General features: G+C 43.9%; 1 protein-coding gene across 5 annotated transcripts in view; it reads left to right on the forward strand.

Annotated features, from left to right (window-relative positions):
- Positions 1 to 22,067, forward strand: part of TCF20 (transcription factor 20) — a 243,394-nt gene that overhangs the window by 208,807 nt on the left and 12,520 nt on the right. For 4 of the 5 annotated variants that reach the window (XM_073586698.1, XM_073586696.1, XM_073586699.1 and 1 more), the window contains exon 3: positions 10,287 to 10,380. The exons of the other annotated variant lie outside the window; for it this stretch is intronic. In XM_073586698.1, the coding sequence (XP_073442799.1) occupies positions 10,287 to 10,380 (94 nt within the window). The remainder of the gene's footprint in view (positions 1 to 10,286; positions 10,381 to 22,067) is intronic. 5 annotated transcript variants of the gene reach the window in all.

Genomic DNA, 22,067 nt, shown 5'->3' on the forward strand with positions numbered 1-22,067 from the left:
TGTCCGGGTTACCTCTTAGCTGCTTCACATTGCAGACGTCCGTTCCCTCCAGGAACTGTCAGACACACGTCGTCATTACACACAGCGTCCACATGTGCTCTCAGGAAGGCAGCCACATCTTCCAGCACGTCAGCCAGATGAGACCTTCATACGGACCAATCGGGTCCAGGCATTCACTCATGTGACCTACCCTGGTCACCATATATGGTCCGTAGCCACGCCCACCAGATCACATGACTATGACCTCATCGCAAGTCCTACAACCATTCACACACATACTGTTCAATATGGGCGTTTTAGGCACACGGCCCTGGGTGGGTTTGTAGGTGGTTGGACCCACCCGTCTCACCAACCACCTGAAGGCTTCCCTAACACATTGAAACAGAACATCAGCAGTACCTCTGCTGATCAACACATAATCAAGCCTTCATCCCAAGACCACTCACCTTGGGATACATAACGGTCACTAAGCATCCTACTCCTATTACCACACTGGATATGCCTGTACACCCATGCTGGGACACTCACAGTGCCCCCTAGCGGACACAGTGGTCACTACACCACACTAGCTAATAGCCGCAAGTGGATCTCTATTCCACCCGCAGCTATTGCGGGCACATGTCAGCTGTTCAAAACAGCTGACATGTTCCAGGAAAGATATGGGCTCACCTCCGGAGCTCATGTCAAAGGGAGGGAGTCCGACATCGGCGTAAATGTACGTCCGATATTGGAAAGGGGTTAAACCCTCCACAATTGGGCTGATTTCCACTATGGCTTTTTCGTTTTATTCTTCCCCGAGCCATAACTCATTTTTCTGTCCCTATAGGTGAGGTCTCGTTTGTTGCAGGACAAATTGTACTTTTGAATGACACCATTCATTTTACCATGTAGTGTACTGGAAAAGGAGAAACATTTCCACTTGCATTAACACCTTTCTGCCCTCGGACGGTATAGTACATCCGAGGGCAGAACCCCCACTTTGATGAGGGCTCCAGCGCTGAGCCTGCATCAAAGCTGGGACATGTCAGCTGTTTTGAACAGTTGACATGTGCACCGCAACAGGCACAGGTGGAATCGTGATCCACCCGTACCTATTAACTAGTTAAATACCGCTGTCAAAGGTATTTAACGTGTACTTCCGGCCATTGGGTCGGAAATACGCGCACCGCTGACTCCCACCCCCCGTCACAGGATCGGGGGGTCAGTGGTGCGTCGGCATAACAACCAGAGGTCTCCTTGAGACCTCTATGGTTGTTGATGCCGGATTGCTATGAGCGCCACCCTGTGGTTGGCGCTCATAGCAATGTAGTAATTCTACTACATGCAGGCGATCTGAGCATGGAGGCTATTGAAGCGTGCCAAAAAAAAAAAAAAAAAGTTTTTAAAAATATAAGTTTAAATTACCCCCCCCCTTTCACCCCATTCAAAATAAAACAATAAAAAAATCAAATCTATACATATAAAATCTATACAGATTTGGTATCGCCGCATTCAGAATCGCCTGATCTATCAATGAAAAAAAGGATTAACCTGATCACTAAACAGCGTAGCGATACAAAAGTCAAAACGCCAGAATTACAATTTTTTGGTCGCCGCGACATTGAATCAACATGTATTAACGGGCGATCAAAAGAACGTGTCTGCACAAAAGTGGTATTAAAAACATCAGCTCAGCGTGCAAAAAATAAGCCCTCACCTAACCCCAGATAACTTTTTTTTTAGCAAAGTTTGGAATTTTTTTTCACCACTTAATTAAAAAAGAACCTAGACATGTTTGGTGTCTATGAACTCGTAAATGGCCTGGAGAATCATAATGGCAGGTCAGTTTTAGCATTTAGTGAACCTAGCAAAAAAAGCCAAACAAGAAACAAGTGTGTGATTGCACTTTTTTTTGCAATTTCACCACACTTGGAATTTTTTTTCCTGTTTTCTTGTACACGACATGTTAAAAGCAATGGTTTTGTTCAAAAGTGCAACTAGTCCCGCAAAAAATAAGCCCTCACACGGCCATGTTGACGGAAAAATAAGAAAGTTTGGGCTCTAGGAAAATGGGGAGCAAAAAACGAAAAAAGCTCCGATCAATAAGGGGTTAAGGAATATCATACCCCTGATCTATTCAAATCTCTTGTCATTGAGACATGGTTTGTTCTAACATCTGATAGGAAATAATCTCCTCTGAGCTGACCTAATAAGGGCTATAATGCTCCAATTTTTTTACATGCAAGAAATATCTCTCATGTGTTTTTGAGACAGTATGTTCTAAAGTCTGACTTTTTGAGTGGACTCTCGTGAGAGGTTGTCTATTTAAGCGCAAAGTGTCTCCAATCTAATACCTGGGAAAATTCTAATGTGTCACTGAGACATGGCCTACTCTAACATTTCATTTGGAGTCTATTTTCTTGGGAAGCGGACTATACATGTAGTATTTGTGATCACCCCAAGATGTGATCGGAGGTATTGAAGACACAGTATATATTAATATATGGCCATTTGACTAAAATACTGCACCCAAGCACTGGAGACAGATTTGTTATCGATACATTACATCTAAATCAGGTTCAACACTTGGATAAAGCACTTAAGCACTTTAAAGGTGACTGTGATGACTTGGGGAAGGATTTCCTTATAGGGTTAGACAGGGTCAGCCAACGTTGAGCGGGGACACCATAATGCTTTCCCCTAGTGTGCCAACATCTGCTGCCAGGTAGGGAGATAGTGTATTGTGGATCTGTTTCCCTAGACTATTTTCTACTTGTGATATTTTTGACCTGGTCTTTGAACCTTTCAGGCACCCGTGTCTTACCTAGTCACCATTTTATTATGTTTCAATAACTTTTTTTTGAAAGTATTAATAAAAGTTATATTTTAGGTATGTTTTTGGCAGAAGCTTTTCTTGATTCGTCAGCTGTCATAATCAGCTGACACCCGGCGGCGATCACACGCGCACAGCCTCTGTGCACACAAGATCTCCGGGACGTATCCATGCGTCCCAGGTCAATAAGTACCAGTCCACAGGAACTTATGGATGCGTTTCAGGAGGGATCATTGGCTAGGTCACTATAGGGTTAAATAAGTTTTCTGGAGATTTTTTTTTTTTTTAATTAGATAAAGCTTTACTTTTTTTTAATAAAAATAAATAAAAGTAGTAATACCAGAAAGAGACCATTGAGGAGAGAAGAGATTAATGAGGTGACTAATGCTGTTTTTTTTTTTTCTTCCCTCAGCTAATTATGTACCGTATTTTTCGCTTTATAAGATGCACCTGATTATAAGATGCACCCCAAATTTGGTGAAGAAAAAGAGAAAAAATTTTTTTATGTTAAATGGAGATGTGTGTTATAATGCCAGTGTCCGTCTTACAAATCGTATATATGTCCCTCGTCCTGGTATCTATATTGCCCCCTTGTGCTGGCACATAGCCCCCCCCCCATTCCATCCTGAATATGGCCCCCCGGTCACTATATGCCCCCCTGCTGGCACTCACATGGCCCCCCTCTCTCTATATGCCCCCTGCTGGCACGCACATGGCCCCCCTCTCGATATTCCCCCATGCTGGCATGCACCCGTCCCTATATTCCCTCCTGCTGGCATGCACACAGCCCTCCGTCCCTATATTCCCCCCTGCTGGCAAGCACATGATAAAATAAAAAACACTTAACTCACCTTCCGATGATGGCTCCTGCTTCCAGCATCCCCGTCTCTCTTCCTGTGTCTGTGCTGACATCCTCCTCCTGCGAGGGCGCACGGCAGCAGCTGCTCATTCAGGCACTTCATTGTAGCTTCAGGACCTTCCGTCACGTGACCAATAGGACCTGCGGTCACGTGACTCCCAGTGCACACTTATAATCCGAAAAATACGGTACTTCTTGGACAAAAACTGCAAAAAGCAATCTGTAAATCATGTTTCTGCAACCCCATCTGACAACTTGATGTATGGACAGAGACCTATTGTAACGTCTGACCAAGGCCACAGGTTCGAAAAGCAGAATTGGCACAAACCACTCCCTCTGGCAGACTCCAGAGAAATCTCAATACCCTTTAACCCTTGTACAGGGATCCGGTTTTCCAATAGGACCCAGTAGAATGCTGCCATCCAAATGGTCTGCAAGCAGGGTCACAGCCGAGCGGTCACGTCAGTGACAAAATCAGGATCCATAAGAATAGTCAGAAACAAGCCGGGGTCAAAACATGAATATACTAAACAAAGCAGAAGAAGATGCACACCTAGGCTGGAGTCACACTAGCGATTTTAAAATCTGTCCTATTTTGTTCCTGCAAAAGTCAGACGAGTGTAATTCAAGTGTCATGCGTTTTTCATGCAAGTACAATCTGATTTCTCACACCTAGCATTCGATTTACAACTGAAAGCGGTACAATTCAATTGCAATGCAATTTTAACATGAGTTTTTACATAGAGAAATTCTGTCATTTGCACATCGTTTTCAAAGGAAATATTCTTTGAAACATACACATATATAAGATATATATAGATGAAAAGTCGGCAATTCATCTGCCACATACAGTAAAATCACAGCGTAACAGGTTAGACCTCTGATAACTAAGCCCCGGAACACAGTTAACCGGCGCATGCACAGTAAGGCTTTTTGGCTTTGCCCGCAGTTGGGCAAAGCATACTGCGCGTGCGCGAGCCAAGAATGCTTAGCGCGCGCGCGAAAGATGGTGGACACCTACTCCTATTCATGAAAAAACTGAGGACGGCAGCCAAGGATGGGGAGGCGGCAAAGATCCGAAACACTGCCCATTGGACCGGACAGACCTCATTTAAATAGCCCGCCAAAACCAGGTGACAGATTCCCTTTAAGTAGAATGAGGAGTACTCTGGTTGGCATTCAACTGACACTGGAATGGAATGGCTGTCAGACATGTAGAGAAGCCGATTTTTATGAAACTCATTTTTGCCAGATGTGTGTGTGTATATAAGAATATAAGTATATATAAGTATATATGTGTGTGTGTGTATATATATATACACTCACTGGCCACTTTATTAGGTACACCTGTCCAACTGTGTGTTAAGACTTAATTTCTAATCAGCCAATCACATGGCGGCAACTCAGTGCATTTAGGCATGTAGACATGGTCAAGACAATCTCCTGCAGTTCAAACCGAGCATCAGTATGGGGAAGAAAGGTGATTTGAGTGCCTTTGAACGTGGCATGATTGTTGGTGCCAGAAGGGCTGGTCTGAGTATTTCAGAAACTGCTGATCTACTGGGATTTTCACGCACAACCATCTCTAGGGTTTACAGAGAATGGTCCGAAAAAGAAAAAAAATCCAGTGAGCGGCAGTTCTGTGGCCGGAAATGCCTTGTTGATGCCAGAGGAGAATGGGCAGACTGGTTCGAGCTGATAGAAAGGCAACAGTGACTCAAATTGCCACCCGTTACAACCAAGGTAGGCAGAAGAGCATCTCTGAACGCACAGTGCGTCGAACTTTGAGGCAGATGGGCTACAGCAGCAGAAGACCACACCGGGTACCACTCCTCTCAGCTAAGAACAGGAAACTGAGGCTACAATTTGCACAAGCTCATCGAAATTGGACAGTAGAAGATTGGAAAAACGTTGCCTGGTCTGATGAGTCTCGATTTCTGCTGCGACATTCGGATGGTAGGGTCAGAATTTGGCGTAAACAACATGAAAGCATGGATCCATCCTGCCTTGTATCAACGGTTCAGGCTGGTGGTGGTGGTGTCATGGTGTGGGGAATTTTTTCTTGGCACTCTTTGGGCCCCTTGGTACCAATTGAGCATCGTTGCAACGCCACAGCCTACCTGAGTATTGTTGCTGACCATGTCCATCCCTTTATGACCACAATGTACCCAACATCTGATGGCTACTTTCAGAAGGATAATGCGCCATGTCATAAAGCTCGAATCATCTCAGATTGGTTTCTTGAACATGACAATGAGTTCACTGTACTCAAATGGCCTCCTCAGTCACCAGATCTCAATCCAATAGAGCATCTTTGGGATGTGGTGGAACGGGAGATTCGCATCAGGGATGTGCAGCCGACAAATCTGCGCCAACTGTGTGATGCCATCATGTCAATATGGTCCAAAATCTCTGAGGAATGCTTCCAGCACCTTGTTGAATCTCTGCCACGAAGAATTGAGGCAGTTCTGAAGGCAAAAGGGGGTCCAACCCGTTACTAGCATGGTGTACCTAATAAAGTGGCCAGTGAGTGTATATACAGTGTATATATATATATTAGTGTGTGTGTGTGTCACTGACATCTCTTTATCTATGTACTCTATGCGTATATATCTATTCTAACCTGTCACGCTGTGATAATACAGTACGCGGCAGTTTAATTGCCAGCTTTTCAAAGGAGATTGATGTGTAAAAATTGGGACAGCACTCTCATTGTCCGAATGCTATGCGATTTTTTTTCTTGTTTGTTTCCTGCACCCATTGACTTCTATTGCGGGATGAGATACGATTTTGATTACAATGGCAGCATGTTGCAAGATTTTTCCAGTCCGATTGTGAGCCGATACAAGCTGTAAAAAAACGCAGATGAACACACGATAGAATAACATTGGTCCAAGTGCAATCCGATTTTTGTTTTAATTTGATTGCTTTCGTCCGAATTCATTCCAAGTGGGAATCAGCCCTTAGCAAGATGAACACAAAGCCATAGTCTGGCAGCAACCTGGAAGCCTTAGTAAGGTTTGGTGCCTTCCAATTTCTTTGAGAAAGGAGCTGATGACTTCAGCTGAAAAGTACACACACACATACTGGACAGCACTACAGGTCCCAGCCACTCTAACCTTACTGGCTAGACAGAGCACACCTTCCAGAGCTTCTGGTTCTGACAAGTCTTATCATTAGCGCCGCGCCCAGAGTGAATACAGCTGCGTTGGTGGCAGAAGCCGTAGGTTCTGGTGGAATCATGGTTTTATTTTCTGGAGATTTAGCAATTCTCAACGCTGAGCCCTGTATAACCCTGCCCACACCACTGGCAGTTTTCTGCCTATGCATAGTGTACACAGAAAGCTGCGAATCAGTGGTGGGAGGGTTTATACAGAGCTCATGGATATGGAAGACTACATGGCAGCAGGTTTACTAGTCCTTTAGTAGTAATCTGATAAACCAGTGATTTTTTTTTAATCAAAACTACATCGGCAACCAGGGCTGTGGAGTCGGAGTTGGAGTCGGTGCTCATTTTGGTGGAGTCGGAGTTGGAGTCGGTATAAAATGGACCGACTCCGACTCCTAAAATATATAATAAATTGGGTACAGTAATTCAATGCAGGATGTGCTGAATATTTTTTCATAGGAGTTTGGGAAAGTTATGAAATGTCCTATAAATGGCTGTTCTATTCCTGATCTAAGGCTACATTCACACACAGCGTTTTTCCTGTGTTTTTTGAGGATACGTTTTTCAGCTGCAAAAGCTGATCATCTTTTTAAAAAACTGCATCACCTGAAAGGTTTTTGAGCTCATAGATAATGTTTTCAATAGCAAAAGCAGATTAGAAATCTGCTCTATCTATCCATTTATCCATATCTGTCTATCCATATCGTATCTGTACCAAAAAGAATGAAAACCGGGTAGTACACCAATATATATTCTGTTCTATCTAAATATCTTGATTATTGGATCATAAAAATGATTAAATGTCTGAGGTTCACATTGTACTACAATACATTTTTCACTTAAATATAAGCAATATGTGTGGGAGTCGTGGAGTCGGAGTTGGAGTCGGAGTCGGTGTAAGGGAAATTGAGGAGTCGGAATCACAGGTTTGGCTTACCGACTCCACAGCCCTGTCGGCAACCCAATGACACATTGCTGGAATCAGGTTCTGTGTCCTATATCATGCTGCTCTCACTTTAGGTTTTAACAGATTCCCTTTAATTATCTTAAATACCGTATATACTCGTGTATAAGCTGACCCGTGTATAAGCCAACCCCCCTAATTTTGCCACAAAAAACTGGGAAAACTTATTGACTCGTGTATAAGCCTAGGGTGGAAAATGCAACAGCTACTGGTAAATTTCAAAGATAAAAATAGATACCAATAAAAGTAAAATTAATTTAGACATCAGTAGGTTAAATGTTTTTGAATATCCATATTGAATCAGGAGCCCCATATAATGCTCCATACAGTTCATGATGGCCCCATAAGATGCTCCATACAAAATACACCCCATATAATGCTGCACAAAGGTTAATAATGCCACCACAAGATGCTCCATAGAATAATATGCCCCATATAATGCTCCATAAAGGTTATGCCCCCATAAAATGCTCCATAGATTATGCCCCCATATGCTGCTCCATAGAATATGCCCCCATATGCTGCCCCATAGAATATGCCCCCATATGCTGCCCCATAGAATATGCCCCCATATGCTGCCCCATAGTATATGCCCCCATATGCTGCCCCATAGTATATGCCCCCATATGCTGCTCCATAGAATATGCCCCCATATGCTGCCTCATAAAATATGCTCCCATATGTTGCTCCATAAAATAAAAAGAGGGGGAGCGCACTAAGGCGGTAAATGAGGGACACCAGCGTGTTTAACAAAGGTAATCCACTCACCTGATGTGGTTGTGAAGGGTCACATCCACCTAAGGAAGTTTTGGCCACTGCAGATCCCGGGATGCAGATAAAACAATAGAGAAGAGAAAAGCCGGGGTGGACATTGCTGCCCTGATGAAGTGGCCAGGAGGCCATGAAACGCGTTGGCTTGAATGTGAATAAAGGTTTGCTTGCATCTTCGGTTGGTTCCTTGTGGTCTTGCATGGACAAACCCCGGCTTTTCTCTTATCTATTGTTTTATATGTTGCATAATAGAATATGCCCACATATGCTCCCCCATAGAATATGCTCCCATATGCTGCTCCATAGACTATGCCCCCATATGCTGCCCCATAGACTATGCCCCCATATTCTGCCCCATAGACTATGCCCCCATATGCTGCCCCACAGACTATGCTCCCATATGCTGCCCCATAGAATATGCCCCCATATGCTTCCCCATAGACTATGCCCCCATATGCTGCCCCACAGACTATGCTCCCATATGCTGCCCCATAGACTATGCTCCCATATGCTGCCCCATAGAATATGCCCCCATATGCTGCCCCATAGAATATGCCCCCATATGCTGCCCCATATGATGCCACACTGACTATGCCCCCATATGCTGCCCCATAGACTATGCCCCCATATGCTACCCCATAGGATATGCCCCCATATGCTGCTCAATAAGATATGCCCCCATATGCTGCTCCATAGGATATGCCCCCACATGCTGCCCCAAAGACTATGCCCCCATATGCTGCCCCATAGGATATGCCCCCATATGCTACTCCATAGAATATGCCCCCATATGCTGCTCCATAGGATATGCCCCCATATGCTGCCCCATAGGATATGCCCCCATATGCTATTCCATAGAATATGCCCCCATATGCTGCCCCCATAAAATGCTCCATATATTATGCCCCCATATGCTGCTGCTGCAAAAAAAATGCCGTACTCGCCTCTCTTGCTCAGGACCTCACCTGTCTGGGGGCCATCGCTGCTCACCGCTGTTTGCCATGTCGTCTGTCAGTGACGTTCAGGCAGCAGAGGGCACGGCGCGCACTCACCACGTCACCGCACCCCCTGCTGCTTAAGCATCACAGACAGGATGCAGCAGACAGCGGTGAGCAGCGATGGACACCCCGGACAGGTGAATATCGCTATACTTACCTCCCCTGGCACGGTCTCTGCAGCGGCAGCACCGCTTCTCCACGGTCTCCCTTCCTGCCTTCAGCGGTCATGTGGTACCGCTCATTACACTCATGAATATGCGCATATTCATGAGTATAATGAGCGGTACCATGTGACCGCTGAAGGCAGGAAGGGAGACCGTGGAGAAGCAGGGGGGCTGCAGAGACCGCGCCAGGGGCGGTATGATCTCTGACACACCCGCTCCCCCTCCGACTCCGAGGTATATGACTCGTGTATAAGCCGAGAGGGGGACTTTCAGACTTAAAAAATGGGCTAAAAATCTCGGCTTATACACGAGTATATGCGGTATGCTTAATTAGTGTTTAGTAGAGTTTGTGGCTTGGACCAATGATCTTTAATTACATTGTCACTTTGTTGAGGACTAATAATAATGGGGCACTCAATGCTTTGTACACTGTTGACTTTGCTAAAATAAAAATGCAGCAGACACATATAGGTATATTCTGTCTTTTTGTTTGTCTTTCGGGAAAATATTTTATGATTAACTAATCACACTTGAATTTTTCTTGTCTAGATCTGTGCTCACTGCCAGGAACCTGGAGCTACCCTAGGCTGCTTCAATAAAGGTTGTGCCTGCTGCTATCACTTCCCATGTGCCATGGACTCGGGTAAGGGCAGAGTTGCTACAGTAACACAAAAGATTTCTGGGATGTCAAACTCAAATACTCAGAGGGCCAATATTAACCCCTTCCTGACATCTGACAAACTAGTATGTCAGATGTCCCCTCCCCCTCTTTGGTGCACACACCTTTTCCGTCACATGACAGCTGATCTGATCAGCTGACATGTGCCCCTAACAGCCACGGGTGGAACCACGATCCACTAGATGCTGTTAACATGTTAAATTCCGCTGTCAAACTCCCAACAGTGGCATTTAACATGCACGCACCGAAGCGCATCATAAACCTTGCGCATCGGCACCAGTGTCACATGACTGTGAGTCGCCAATGGGTTGACATGACAACACGAGGTCTGCAGGAGACTCCTGTGGCTGTCATTGCCGGATCGATATGCCCTGCTCTGTGTAGCACAAGTTATCAGAGTTTCTAGTCTCCTATGGAGACTATTGAAGCAAGTGAAAAGTAAAAAAATAAATGTTTTAAAAAAATTTAAAAATACAAAGTTTAAATCACCCCCCATTTGTCCCATTCAGACTAAAACAAAAAAATAGCCATATTTGGTATCGCCATGTTCAGAATCGCCCGATCTATCAATGCATAAGAATTAATCTGATTGGTAAACTGAGTAATGAGAAAAAAATCATAACGCCAGAATTGCGTTTTTTGGGTCGCCACAACAATACATTAAAATGCAATAACGGGCGATCAAAAGATCATATCTAAACCAAAATGATAGCCATAAAAACATCATCAGCTTGACACACAAAAAATAAACCCTCACCTTTCCCTGGATCCTGAAAAACAGACGCTACAGGTCTCAGGAAATTGCGCAATTGTTTTTTTGTTTGTTTTTTGTTTTAAACAAACTTTGGATTTTTTTCACCGCATAGATAAAAAAAGAACCTATATATGTTTGGTATCTGCGAACTCGTAAAAACCTGGAGAATCAAAATGTCAGGTCAGTTTTAGCATTTGTTGTATATGGTAAAAAAAAAACAACCAAAAAACAGTTGTGGAATTGCACTTTTTTTGCAATTTTACTGCGCTTGCAATTTTTTTCCCGTTTTCCAGTACATTATACAGTATAATCAATTGTGTCGTTCTAAAGTACAACTTATCGTGCAAAAGAGTAAGCCCTCACATAGCCATGTTGATGGAAAAATGTGAAAGTTATGGCTCTGGGAATAAGGGAATCAAGAAACAGAAACACAGAAACGGAAAATGGCACAGGGCCAAAATTAAAAGCTTGGACAAAGTCGCGGGCCAACCTTGGTATTTATTTTTAAAAAAAGTCTACAATTAAGGCTTCCATTTATCATAAAATATAACTGAACTGAACAAACTTAAAGGGGTTTCCCACGAATAAAGTACACTATAATTAAAATCTGCGACTAAAATATTGGAATAATGTTACGTAAGAGCAGTAAAAAGCATATGGCCCAATGGCTTAATTTAACCCCTTTACGTTTGCACGTTATTGACCGGGCCAATTTTTACAATTCTGACCACTGTCACCTTATGAGGTAATAACTCTGGAACACTTCAACGGATCTTGGCGATTCTGAGATTGTTTTTTCGTGACATATTGGGCTTCATATTAGTGGTAAAATTTACTCAATATAACTTGCATTTTTTTTTGTGTAAAAAAAAAAAAACGCGGAAATTTGGCAAAAATTTGAAAACCGCGGAAATTTTATGCCCTTAAAACAGAGAAATATGTCACTCAAAATAGTTAATAAATAACATTTCCCACATGTTTACTTTACAGCAGCACAATTTTGGAAACAAAATTCTTTTTTGTTAAGTTATAAGGGTTAAAAGTTGACCAGCGATTTCTCATTTTTACAACAAAATTTACAAAACCATTTTTTTAGGGACCAACTCACATTTGAAGTCACTTTGAGGTGTCTATATGGCAGAAAATGCCCAAAAGTGACACCATTCTAAAAAATGGACCCCTCAAGCTGATCAAAGCCACATTCAAGAAGTTTATTAACCCTTCAGGTGTTTCACAGGAGCAGAAGCAAAGTGGAAGGAAAAAATTAACATTTAACTTTTTAGTCACAAAAATGTTTTTTCTTTTTTTGTCCCCAATTTTTTTATTTTCCCAAGGGTAAAATGAGAAATTGGACCCCAAAAATTGTTGTCCAATTTGTCCTGAGTACGCTGATACCCCATATGTGGGGGGAAGCAAGCACTGTTTGGGCGCACTGCAGAGCTTGGAAGGGAAGTTTTCAAACTAAAATTGGCTGGAATGGAGAGCAAACGCCATGTCGCGTTTCGCGAGCCCCTGATGTGCCTAAGCAGTGGAAACCTCCCCCAAGTGACACCATTTTGGAAACTAGATCCCCTATGGAACTTATCTAGATATGTGGTGAGCATGTTGAACCCCCAAGTGTTTCACTGAAGCACATAATGCCCGGGCGTGAAAATAAAAAATTTTTTTTCCACAAATATGATCTTTTTGTCCCCAATTTTTCATTTTCCCAAGGGTAACAGGAGAAATTGGACCCCAAGCATATGGCTCCTCCAATGAATAGCAATGTTGGGACGAACAGGACGGGTGGGCCTTTTTTTTTTGTGAATATGGTGCTTTGTGTGTACCTTATTTATAACTGTATGTGTGGGGGGATAGTGATTGGTGCAAATTATCTGAAAAGAAAAAGCTAAAAGAAAAAAGCAAATAGGGAGAAAAAAATGCCTGTGAAAAGAAAAGTCTCTAAAACAGCAGGCCCTAGCTCTGATAAGTGAACTGCGTCTCTTATCAAAGTTCAGCAGCTGCTGGATGTGCACTTGTAGGTGGCGCAAAGGAGGGTGAATAAAAGGAAAGCGGCAGGCACGAGCTCTGATAAGGGAACTGCGTCACTTATCAAAGTTTGCGGCTGTGGGATGTGCGTACGGAGTTGGCGCAAAGGGGGTTGAGAAAAAAAAGCGAGCACAAGTGTTGATCGGTGAACTGCGTCACCAGTCAACGCTCAGCGGCTGCTAAATGTGCACATGGAGGCGGCGTGGAGGGGGGTAAAAAGATGGGAAAGGGGGGGATTGGGGTGGATGAAGAGAGATCGGGCATGGATCAGCGATCAACACTTATGGTTGTAGTCTCTCATCTTCTGTTTTCTTTCTTCAGCAGGGATTGTGGTTTCACAGGTTTCTGTGGCACCACAAGTCCCAGCACAGGAGGAGATCTGGCAGTGTGACTGCTCTGCAGGAATCCTGAGCTAGTGTGAGGACCTGCAAAGCAGTCACAGAGCGGTCACAACTGTTCCCTGTGATGTGATTGGCATGACTGATGATTACATTGATCACTCCAATCAGCAGATGCAGGCCTGTCCAAGGCACAGACCTAGGATTGGTGCTGTAATAGCACCGATCATAGGCCGGGACAGGCAGGGTACAGCATGGTAACACACAGCACAGCGTCGATCGTGCCAATCTAAGCAGTTTTGGCCGATGCCTGGCATTGCTAGGCACCGTCCTAGGATAGAGTACATCGGTACTCAGTCCTAGCCTGGGACCTCACTGTTTCAGCCAATCTGATTGGCTGAAACAATGAAAAAGGCTGCGATTGGCTGTTCAGAATTGAACAGCCAATCACAGCGATCGGGAGGCCGGATTGGGGAGGACACAGCCCGGGATGCCGACACCATCTTCCTACAGGTAAGATGGCGTCGGACTTATGTCGCAGTGTCGCATTAAAGGGCATGACATACTATTCCGTCCATGGGAATTAAGTCCCTGGTCACATGGACGGAATAGTATGTCTGAGGTCAGAGAGGGGTTATGTATGCAATAATAAAGGTTAAAAACCTTGAATAATACAGATAAGATATGATGAAACCAAAAGTGGCCCCAACAGTGAAATCCTCCACAATGCCCTACACACGTAATGTAAGATGAACCTACTGTACCTTCTCTCCCTCAATCCCCACCCCAACAAAGAATGTGGTGACCCCCATTACAGTATAATTCTCCAACTGTAATCCTACTACAGTCCTCCCCATACAGTATAATGGCCGCGAAAAATACTCCATACAGTATAATGGGCCCCTCACAGTCCTCTATGCAGTATAAGTATAATGGCATTACATACAGTATAATGGCCCCAACCCAATATTCCATACAAAATAATGGCTCATACAGTGTTAAGGGCCCCACCTAGTCCTCCATACAGTATAATAGGCCACACATTAAAAAAAATCAAATACTCACCTCTGCCTAGGTTTTTTTTCCTGATGAAGAGGTCCTGCATGATCTTGAAACGTGTTAACTCTCAAAACCTGCAAAATTAATTCCTCCCAAGTATATTCCGCCATTGAGCCTTCATCAGCAGTGCACTGAGTGATAACTCCATCCCGTTTCCACTGCAGCAGATTGTGTCCATATGGCTTCCGTTCCGAAGGTGTGCACTTCTTTTTTGTAGATGTACAAAAGTGTCAGCATCTGCTCCTTTTGTGTATACCCAAAAATACAAAAAAAAAAAAAGTGAGAACAGATACAATGTGGCCAAAAAAAATTATACAGCGGCACCCCCCACAAAGAAATGTCTATGTAGTGGTTGAAAGTTTGCCAAAAGAGGATGATCTCAATCATCCATAAGATGCAAAAGTGAAAAGAGCGACAGCTGTGTTCTTGTAGTTAGTAGTTATCTTCTTTATTAATATGTCACACAATACAGGTAGCCAGCGATGTTTTGACTTTATAAGACAGATGCGTCTCTATCAAGCCATAAACCAAAAACATATTCATAATGTGCATAATATAGTTACAGCATTTTGAATTTACGTATACTTCATTTATGCCCTTAATTGTATAATCAGGACTAGAACTAAATGGGTAAAAGGCTGGTCATTGAAAGCGGGAATTTTACTTAATGAACTGTATAATTTGCGTATTTTAGAACTGCTGGTCCAATAATGGCTCTGATGTAGCAGAAAAACAAATAAGGCTTCTTTTACACTTACCAGGTTTTTTGCAGGTCGAATGGCCGTGATTTTTGCGGTCTCCCGCAAAAAAAGGGGCCACAAAAAACCTTGTTGGATCGGCGTTTTTCCCTGTTTTAATTGTTGGGAAAAATACGGCGATCTGCAAATATGGTGTACCGCAAAAACAAGCTGCCGTTGTTTTTGTGGTACCATTGAAATGTATTGCGGCCGTGTCTGTGAGCTGTGAAAAAGAACAAGCTCGATATTTTTTCACGGCGCTACGATGCATTTTTGCCGGCTGTTTTTGCGGCCCCAAAGAAATCTATTGAGGACGCAAAAATGGCCCACAAAAACACGGCAAGTGTAAAAGAACCCTAAAAATATAAGATCAGAGAGAACAGCATTGCCAAAGTATTAAGAACAAGAAAAAAATTAAGTTATAAAAGGAGTTGCCCGATATTGAACATCCCTTTTGTTGGTTATTACAAACATCACTTAACAGTGAAGGTGACCACTTGAATAATCCACGAGTACATGATATGGTGTGCCAACATAATCTGGTAATTAAAGCAAGTAAAGGCAAGTTCATGTCATCGCTCATCAGGTAAGGTACACAAAACCACCAAATTTGTTGCAAGTGGATCCATCAAATGTGCCTTGCACATCATACATCCCCATCGTGGCAAAGGCCAAAGGAAAAACTTATACCCCACTGTAAACCTGGGGAATGAACGTGGGGCCTAATGATGTCGATCGCATCCACTTGCTTTAATCAAATAAAGCTCAGCAAAGCTAATAGTGATATCAAGCAAAAACAAGATAATAAAGGATATTTTACAAACAAAGAGGAAAAAATTAAATTTGGACCAAATATGACATAATATGGAAAATCCTGTGTTGATCCGCTGTTTTGGCATTTTATGAATATTGAGTCCGAACTCAGCCACTAGAGCACTCAGAAATGATGTAGCCGAAAGTACAGAGAAAGGCAATTAAATTTAAAAACATATTTTTTTTTTTGTTAAGAAGAGAAGCAAAGCTGTATTGGTATAGCCGAGCACATAGGGTTAAGCAGCAGAGTGAAAAACTGATATACTTATTCATACCATGTTGCATGAGTCTCCCTAGCTCTTATATCCATCTCAGTTGGACCTATACTATGTGCATTCTTCACACAATGTCTGACCACAGTCAACTTCATGTTTATTTGCATAGTAAGCTTAGGGTTTTCTGATCTGTGTATGATAACTTAATTAGATTGCATGTATGTCTGTGTTTAAAGAAATATTCTTTGCCAGTCCTAGGATTCCTAAAGGTATTGCCCTTGGTCAGACTGTTAAAATGGCAACGGTTTAAACATGGAAAATTGCCTTTTATTTGTGGTAGTTGTCAGGAATATGACGTAAGTTTTATTGTTCAATCACACATACAAAGCTTTGCTGCATCTCCTGGGTTTGGAAGTGACAGGCAGGCACAGCTCACCAACATTCCCCCTCACTAATCTGCGACCCCACTCCTCCTCTCCCTGCCAGCACTATGTAATTCTATCTCCCTCTTTCTCACCCCTCCCTCGGGATGTGTTCTTGGCAGCACACTCCGCCGTGTGCAAAAGCACATGGCTCTTTGTCTAGTGTTCATTTAAAGATCAAATATTATAGCACCGATTATTCATATAAATAAGAAACCTATGTTTTTGAGATCTTCATAATTGGAGCTATTCACCACAGCATTTTTAGATCTCCTCGCTCACTAGGAACTGAGAAATGGGTTCCTGCTTCCTCGTAATATCTAGAGATATGATGTTTAGTCTCAAATGGAAGATGATGTTGTAAGAAGACATATAATGATTTTGTCGTCCCTCTACGAGCTTCCCCCCAAGAGTTATGGCCAATAGAAGGTTTTTCATAACTCTACAACGGGGGTGTATCCAGCCACCCGGTGAGGTCAGAGCAGGGGAAGTCCCTAAGTTTATGGTCTAACTATAAAGCAGGAACAGCAATTTTGCAGCTTTTTCAGACCTGGGAAAGACAGCATATACTATCCATGCTGGGGACTGAATCTTTGCCTTTGGGAACCCCTCCCCCCAGCTCCACATGGTGTGCCATTGATTGATCACTGTAAGTTCATACCTTAATCCATTTTTATTTTATAATTGGTGTATATACTGTATCTGTCTCTCTTTGTAACATCTTTTGTAAACACTCTATTCTTTTCGGAGTAAAATCTATAAAACGTTACTAGCTTTGCTCTCCTTGCTCTAAAAGTACCCCCCACGTCCTCCGTGTTAAAACTACGCTACTGGTGGGTTGGCTCCTGACCCAATATTGATTCTAATATCAGAACTAGGAGCTGGTGGCATCAAAGTGTGTTCTGGGGTATTTGGTAGATTCTGGCAGGGACGGAACAGAGGTTTTACATGTGTATTTCCTGCCTGGGACTGGGAATATTCATACCGCCTTCCCTGCAGAGCGCCAATAGTACACAGCAAGGCAACCCTTCTGGCGACTACTTATCCTAGGTGTAGTTCCCTGACTGACCTGTGGTTAAGGAGGACGCCAGAGAGCTGCAAGTTCCAAAACGGAACTAGACTATGCCCCCATATGCTGGCCCATAGACTGTGCCCCCATATGCTGCTCCATAAGATATGCCCCCAAATGCTGATCCATAGGAGCTGGACTTCTCCCGGCGCCTGCGCACTGCAGGACTCTGCCCTCATCAGGGCAGAGCAGTGTGCCTGCGCAGGAGCCACGACAGGCAGGAAAGAAGAGGACGGCATCGTATGAAGATGGGAGGCGCCGGACCGGACGGCGACACCTATCGGACGGCGACACCCATCGGACCGGACCGGACGCTGGGGTGAGTATACTCTAACTCGTTTTTCTTATCTTTCAGGTTACATCGGGGGCTTATCTACAGCATTACAGAATGCTGTAGATAAGCCCCTGATGTCAGTGCAGGCAGCTCATAGTCGAAAAAAAGGGTGACAGATTCCCTTTAAAGAGAAATGAATATTCACTGCTACACAAGCCCATCGTCCCAGCCACCTTTCGGTGCCTGCTTCAGTGCAAATAGGTGGGAATGACTAGGTGTGGGGAGCAGTGAATATTCATTTTCTTTAACAGCAGGCACAGATGTTAGCTGCAGCCATTAGATCCTGACTCCTGTGACCCGCTCGTCCGACGCTGCCGCTCCCCTACCCCCCTATCCACAGCAGGTACATCCAGACTATAATGAAGGTATATCGTGGCACAGCCGCGTTGGTGCTCAAATACGTTCCCACACCAGAATAATGGTAAATAGAATTTGACACTCAACGTCCGGATGTACGATGAATGAATTTTTATTGCACATACCAAACTGCTCCTGGAGTGTCCGTATAGAGACAAGTAGAGCACTAGGAAGATTCTCACAGGGTCAGGTGCTCATGTGATGCCAGTATTACACCCTAAAGGGGTCATGCATTAAGGTATGTCAGGCCACTCTGGTATATTATTATGCATTTATATAGCGCCATTTATTCCATGGCGCTTCACATGTGAAAAGGGGAAATATAGACAAGTACAGTAAACGTGTAAGACAAGGGACACACAAGTACATAAGGAGAGGGGACCCTGCTCGCGAGGGCTCACAGTCTACAGGGATGGGTGAGGATACAGTAGGAGAGGGTAGAGCAGGTCGTGCTGTGGTTCAGTAGACCGAGGATCATTGCAGGCTGTAGGCTTGTCGGAACAGGTGAGTCTTCAGGTTCTTCTTGAAGGTTTCCGTTGATGGTGAGTCTGATGTGTTGCGGCAGGTAGTTCAGAGTATGGGGAAGCACGGGAGAAGTCTTGTATGCGGTTGTGGGAAGAAGAGATAAGGGTGGAGTAGAGAAGGAGATCTTGAGATGATCGAAGGTTGCGTGTGGGTAGGTACCTAGAGACCATGTCACAGATGTATGGAGGAGACAGGTTGTGGATGGCTTTGTATGTCATGGCTAGGGTTTTGAATTGGAGCCTCTGGGCGATAGGAAGCCAGTGAAGGGCCTGTCATAGGGGGGAAGCTGGGGAATAGCGGGGAGACAGGTGGATTAGTCAGGCAGCAGAGTGTAGGATGGATTGGAGCGGAGCCAGAGTGCTAGAGGGGAGGCCAGAGAGTAGAAGGTTGCAGTAGTCGAGGCGGGAGATGATAAGAGCATGCACTAGTGTTATTCTGGTTTCGTGGTTGAGGAATGAGCGGATCCGGGAAATATTTTTGAGTTTGAGGCGGCAGGAGGAGGCGAGGGCTTGGATATGTGGTTTGAAAGAGAGCGGAGAGTCGAGGATCACCCCAAGGCCCCGAGCGTACGGGACTGGGGAAAGAGAGCAGCCGTTGACATTGATGGATAGGTCTGGTGGAGGGGTTGAGTGAGATGGGGGAAAGATGATAAATTCTGTTTTGTCCATGTTCAGTTTGAGAAAGCGAGCAGAGAAGAAGGCTGAGATAGCAGACAGACATTGTGGGATTTCATTCAGTAAGGAGGCGAGGTTGGGTCCAGATAGGTAGATTTGCGTGTCATCGGCATAGAGGTGATACTGCAAACCATGGGATTCTGTGAGCTGTCCCAAGCCGAAGGTATAGATGGAGAATAGTAGGGGTCCTAGGACAGAGCCTTGGGGAACACCGACAGACAGAGGGGGCAAGGTGAGGAGGTGGTGTGTGAGAGGGAGACACTAAATGTTCGGTCTGTTAGGTATGATGAGATCCAGGATAGGGCCAGGTCTGTGATGCCAAGAGATGAGAGAGTCTGTAGCAGGAGGGAATGGTCTACGGTGTCGAAGGCAGAGGACAGGTCCAGGAGAAGGAGGACAGAGTAGTGTCGCTTGCTCTTGGCGGTTAATAAGTCGTTGCTGACTTTAGTTAGGGCAGTTTCAGTTGAGTGATGCGGTCGGAAGCCAGATTGTAACCGGTCAAAGAGGGAACAGGAGGAGAGGTGGGAGGACAGTTCAAGATATACATGCTGTTCCAGTAGTTTTGAGACGTAAGGGAGAAGAGATATTGGGCGAGAGTTCGACACAGAGGATTGGTCAAGGGAGGGCTTTTTGAGGATGGGTGTGATTGAGGCATGTTTGAAGGTTGAGGGAAAGACACCATTTGTAAGTGAAAGGTTGAAAAGATGTGTTAGAGATGGGATGAGGATTGTGGCCAAGTTCGGGATGAGGTGAGACGGGAGTGGGTCGAGGGCACAAGTGGTGAGGTGTGATCTTGACAGAAGGGTGGAGAGCTGATCTTCTGTCATGGTGGAGAAGCTGGCTTTTGCAGAACAGGGCTGAGCGGCTAAGAAGGGCATTGGGGGCTGCTGGCCAAAGTTTCGTCTGATCGTGTCGATCTTCTGCTTGAAGGATATGCCCAATATGCCCAATATACGTAGTATATTGTGGCCAGAAGGGACCTTCCGTTGAGCCGACAGATGTAAGAGACTGTCGGTGGTGGGTGGTGGCGTCGTCTGCCGGTGTGTTCTTCCCTTTCCTCTTTTCCATAGCCTTGTTCCTCACCACATGTGCACTGCTGGTTATATTATATGATCTAGTAATAATATTATCTTGATATGCTAATATATGAACTTGTTGTAGTTATGTTTTGTTAATAATTTTTTACTTCATAATACTTTGATCATTGCAGTGTATTGCTGAAGGTCATTTTATGACCGAAACGTTTACTGTGACTGCAATAAAGATTCATTCATCGTACATCCAGAAGTTGAGTGCCAAATTCTATTTACTATCATCCAGACTATAAGACCCCCCCCCCTTCCCATTTCCCTCTAAAATTTTGGAGGATAAAAGTGCATGTTACAGTTTGAAAATGCAGTAATTCTCCAAACCCTGAATTCCATCATGCAATTTTGAGTTATATTTACTTTAAGGGTGTGTGCACACGTAAGCGTTTTTTTTGCGTGTTTAAGCGTTTTTACTGGCAAAACCGCTTTAAAAACACTTACAAGAAGCATCCCATATATTTTAATGAATTCTGCACTTTTTGTGCATATTGTTGTGTTTTTTTTCCACGAAAAAAAAGCATCGCGGTAAAAAACGCAGCATGCTCATTAATTTCGCGGAAAAATCCGCATTTCTAACTATATTCTATGAGGCTGGGGATGCTCCGGAAAAAAATGCGCAAAAAACATACGGAAAACAATGCGCATTTCCTGGGAAGGAGTCCGGTTTTTAGTCAGGAATTTTCTGCATACGTGGGTACATAGCCTAACAGTGTATAACAGTCTACTCTTTACACATTCTGAAGGAGAACCATGGGGTAAGAGCATTCAATAATAGATCATTCTGCCCCCATACATATGTTATCGGCAGCACATCTCCTGTTAGCACCGGCCGATGTTCTAGCAAGAACAATGCCCCTGATTCATTAAGACTACCTTTGTGCAGGCCAGTCTTAATGAACATGGCTGCTGGAGTAAGATGCTCCTAATTCATTAAATGGCGAACACCACTTCATAAATTCCAAATCTTACAAGTGCCGTGTGCCTCTGGCAGAAATGTACATTCACATGTATATACATCTATATATATTGTCCCCAAATGTTTTTAGAAATACCCTAAGGAGAGAGGGAAAAAGACAAGTGCGGCGCTTCCTCTGAGCGTAATACATTTTTACAAACAGTATATTAATTCTTTTAGTTGTGGTTATGCTCACCTTCAATGAGTAAGAAATGCATGTTGAGATTCTCAAGGAATCAATTCTTTAGACACCTCTCCTCCGTGTCTTGTATAGTCCAATAAG

This window comes from Dendrobates tinctorius, unplaced genomic scaffold (assembly GCF_039654945.1).
Source record: "Dendrobates tinctorius isolate UK_male_01 unplaced genomic scaffold, ASM3965494v1 ptg000094l, whole genome shotgun sequence".
NCBI classification, from domain to species: Eukaryota; Metazoa; Chordata; class Amphibia; order Anura; family Dendrobatidae; genus Dendrobates; species Dendrobates tinctorius.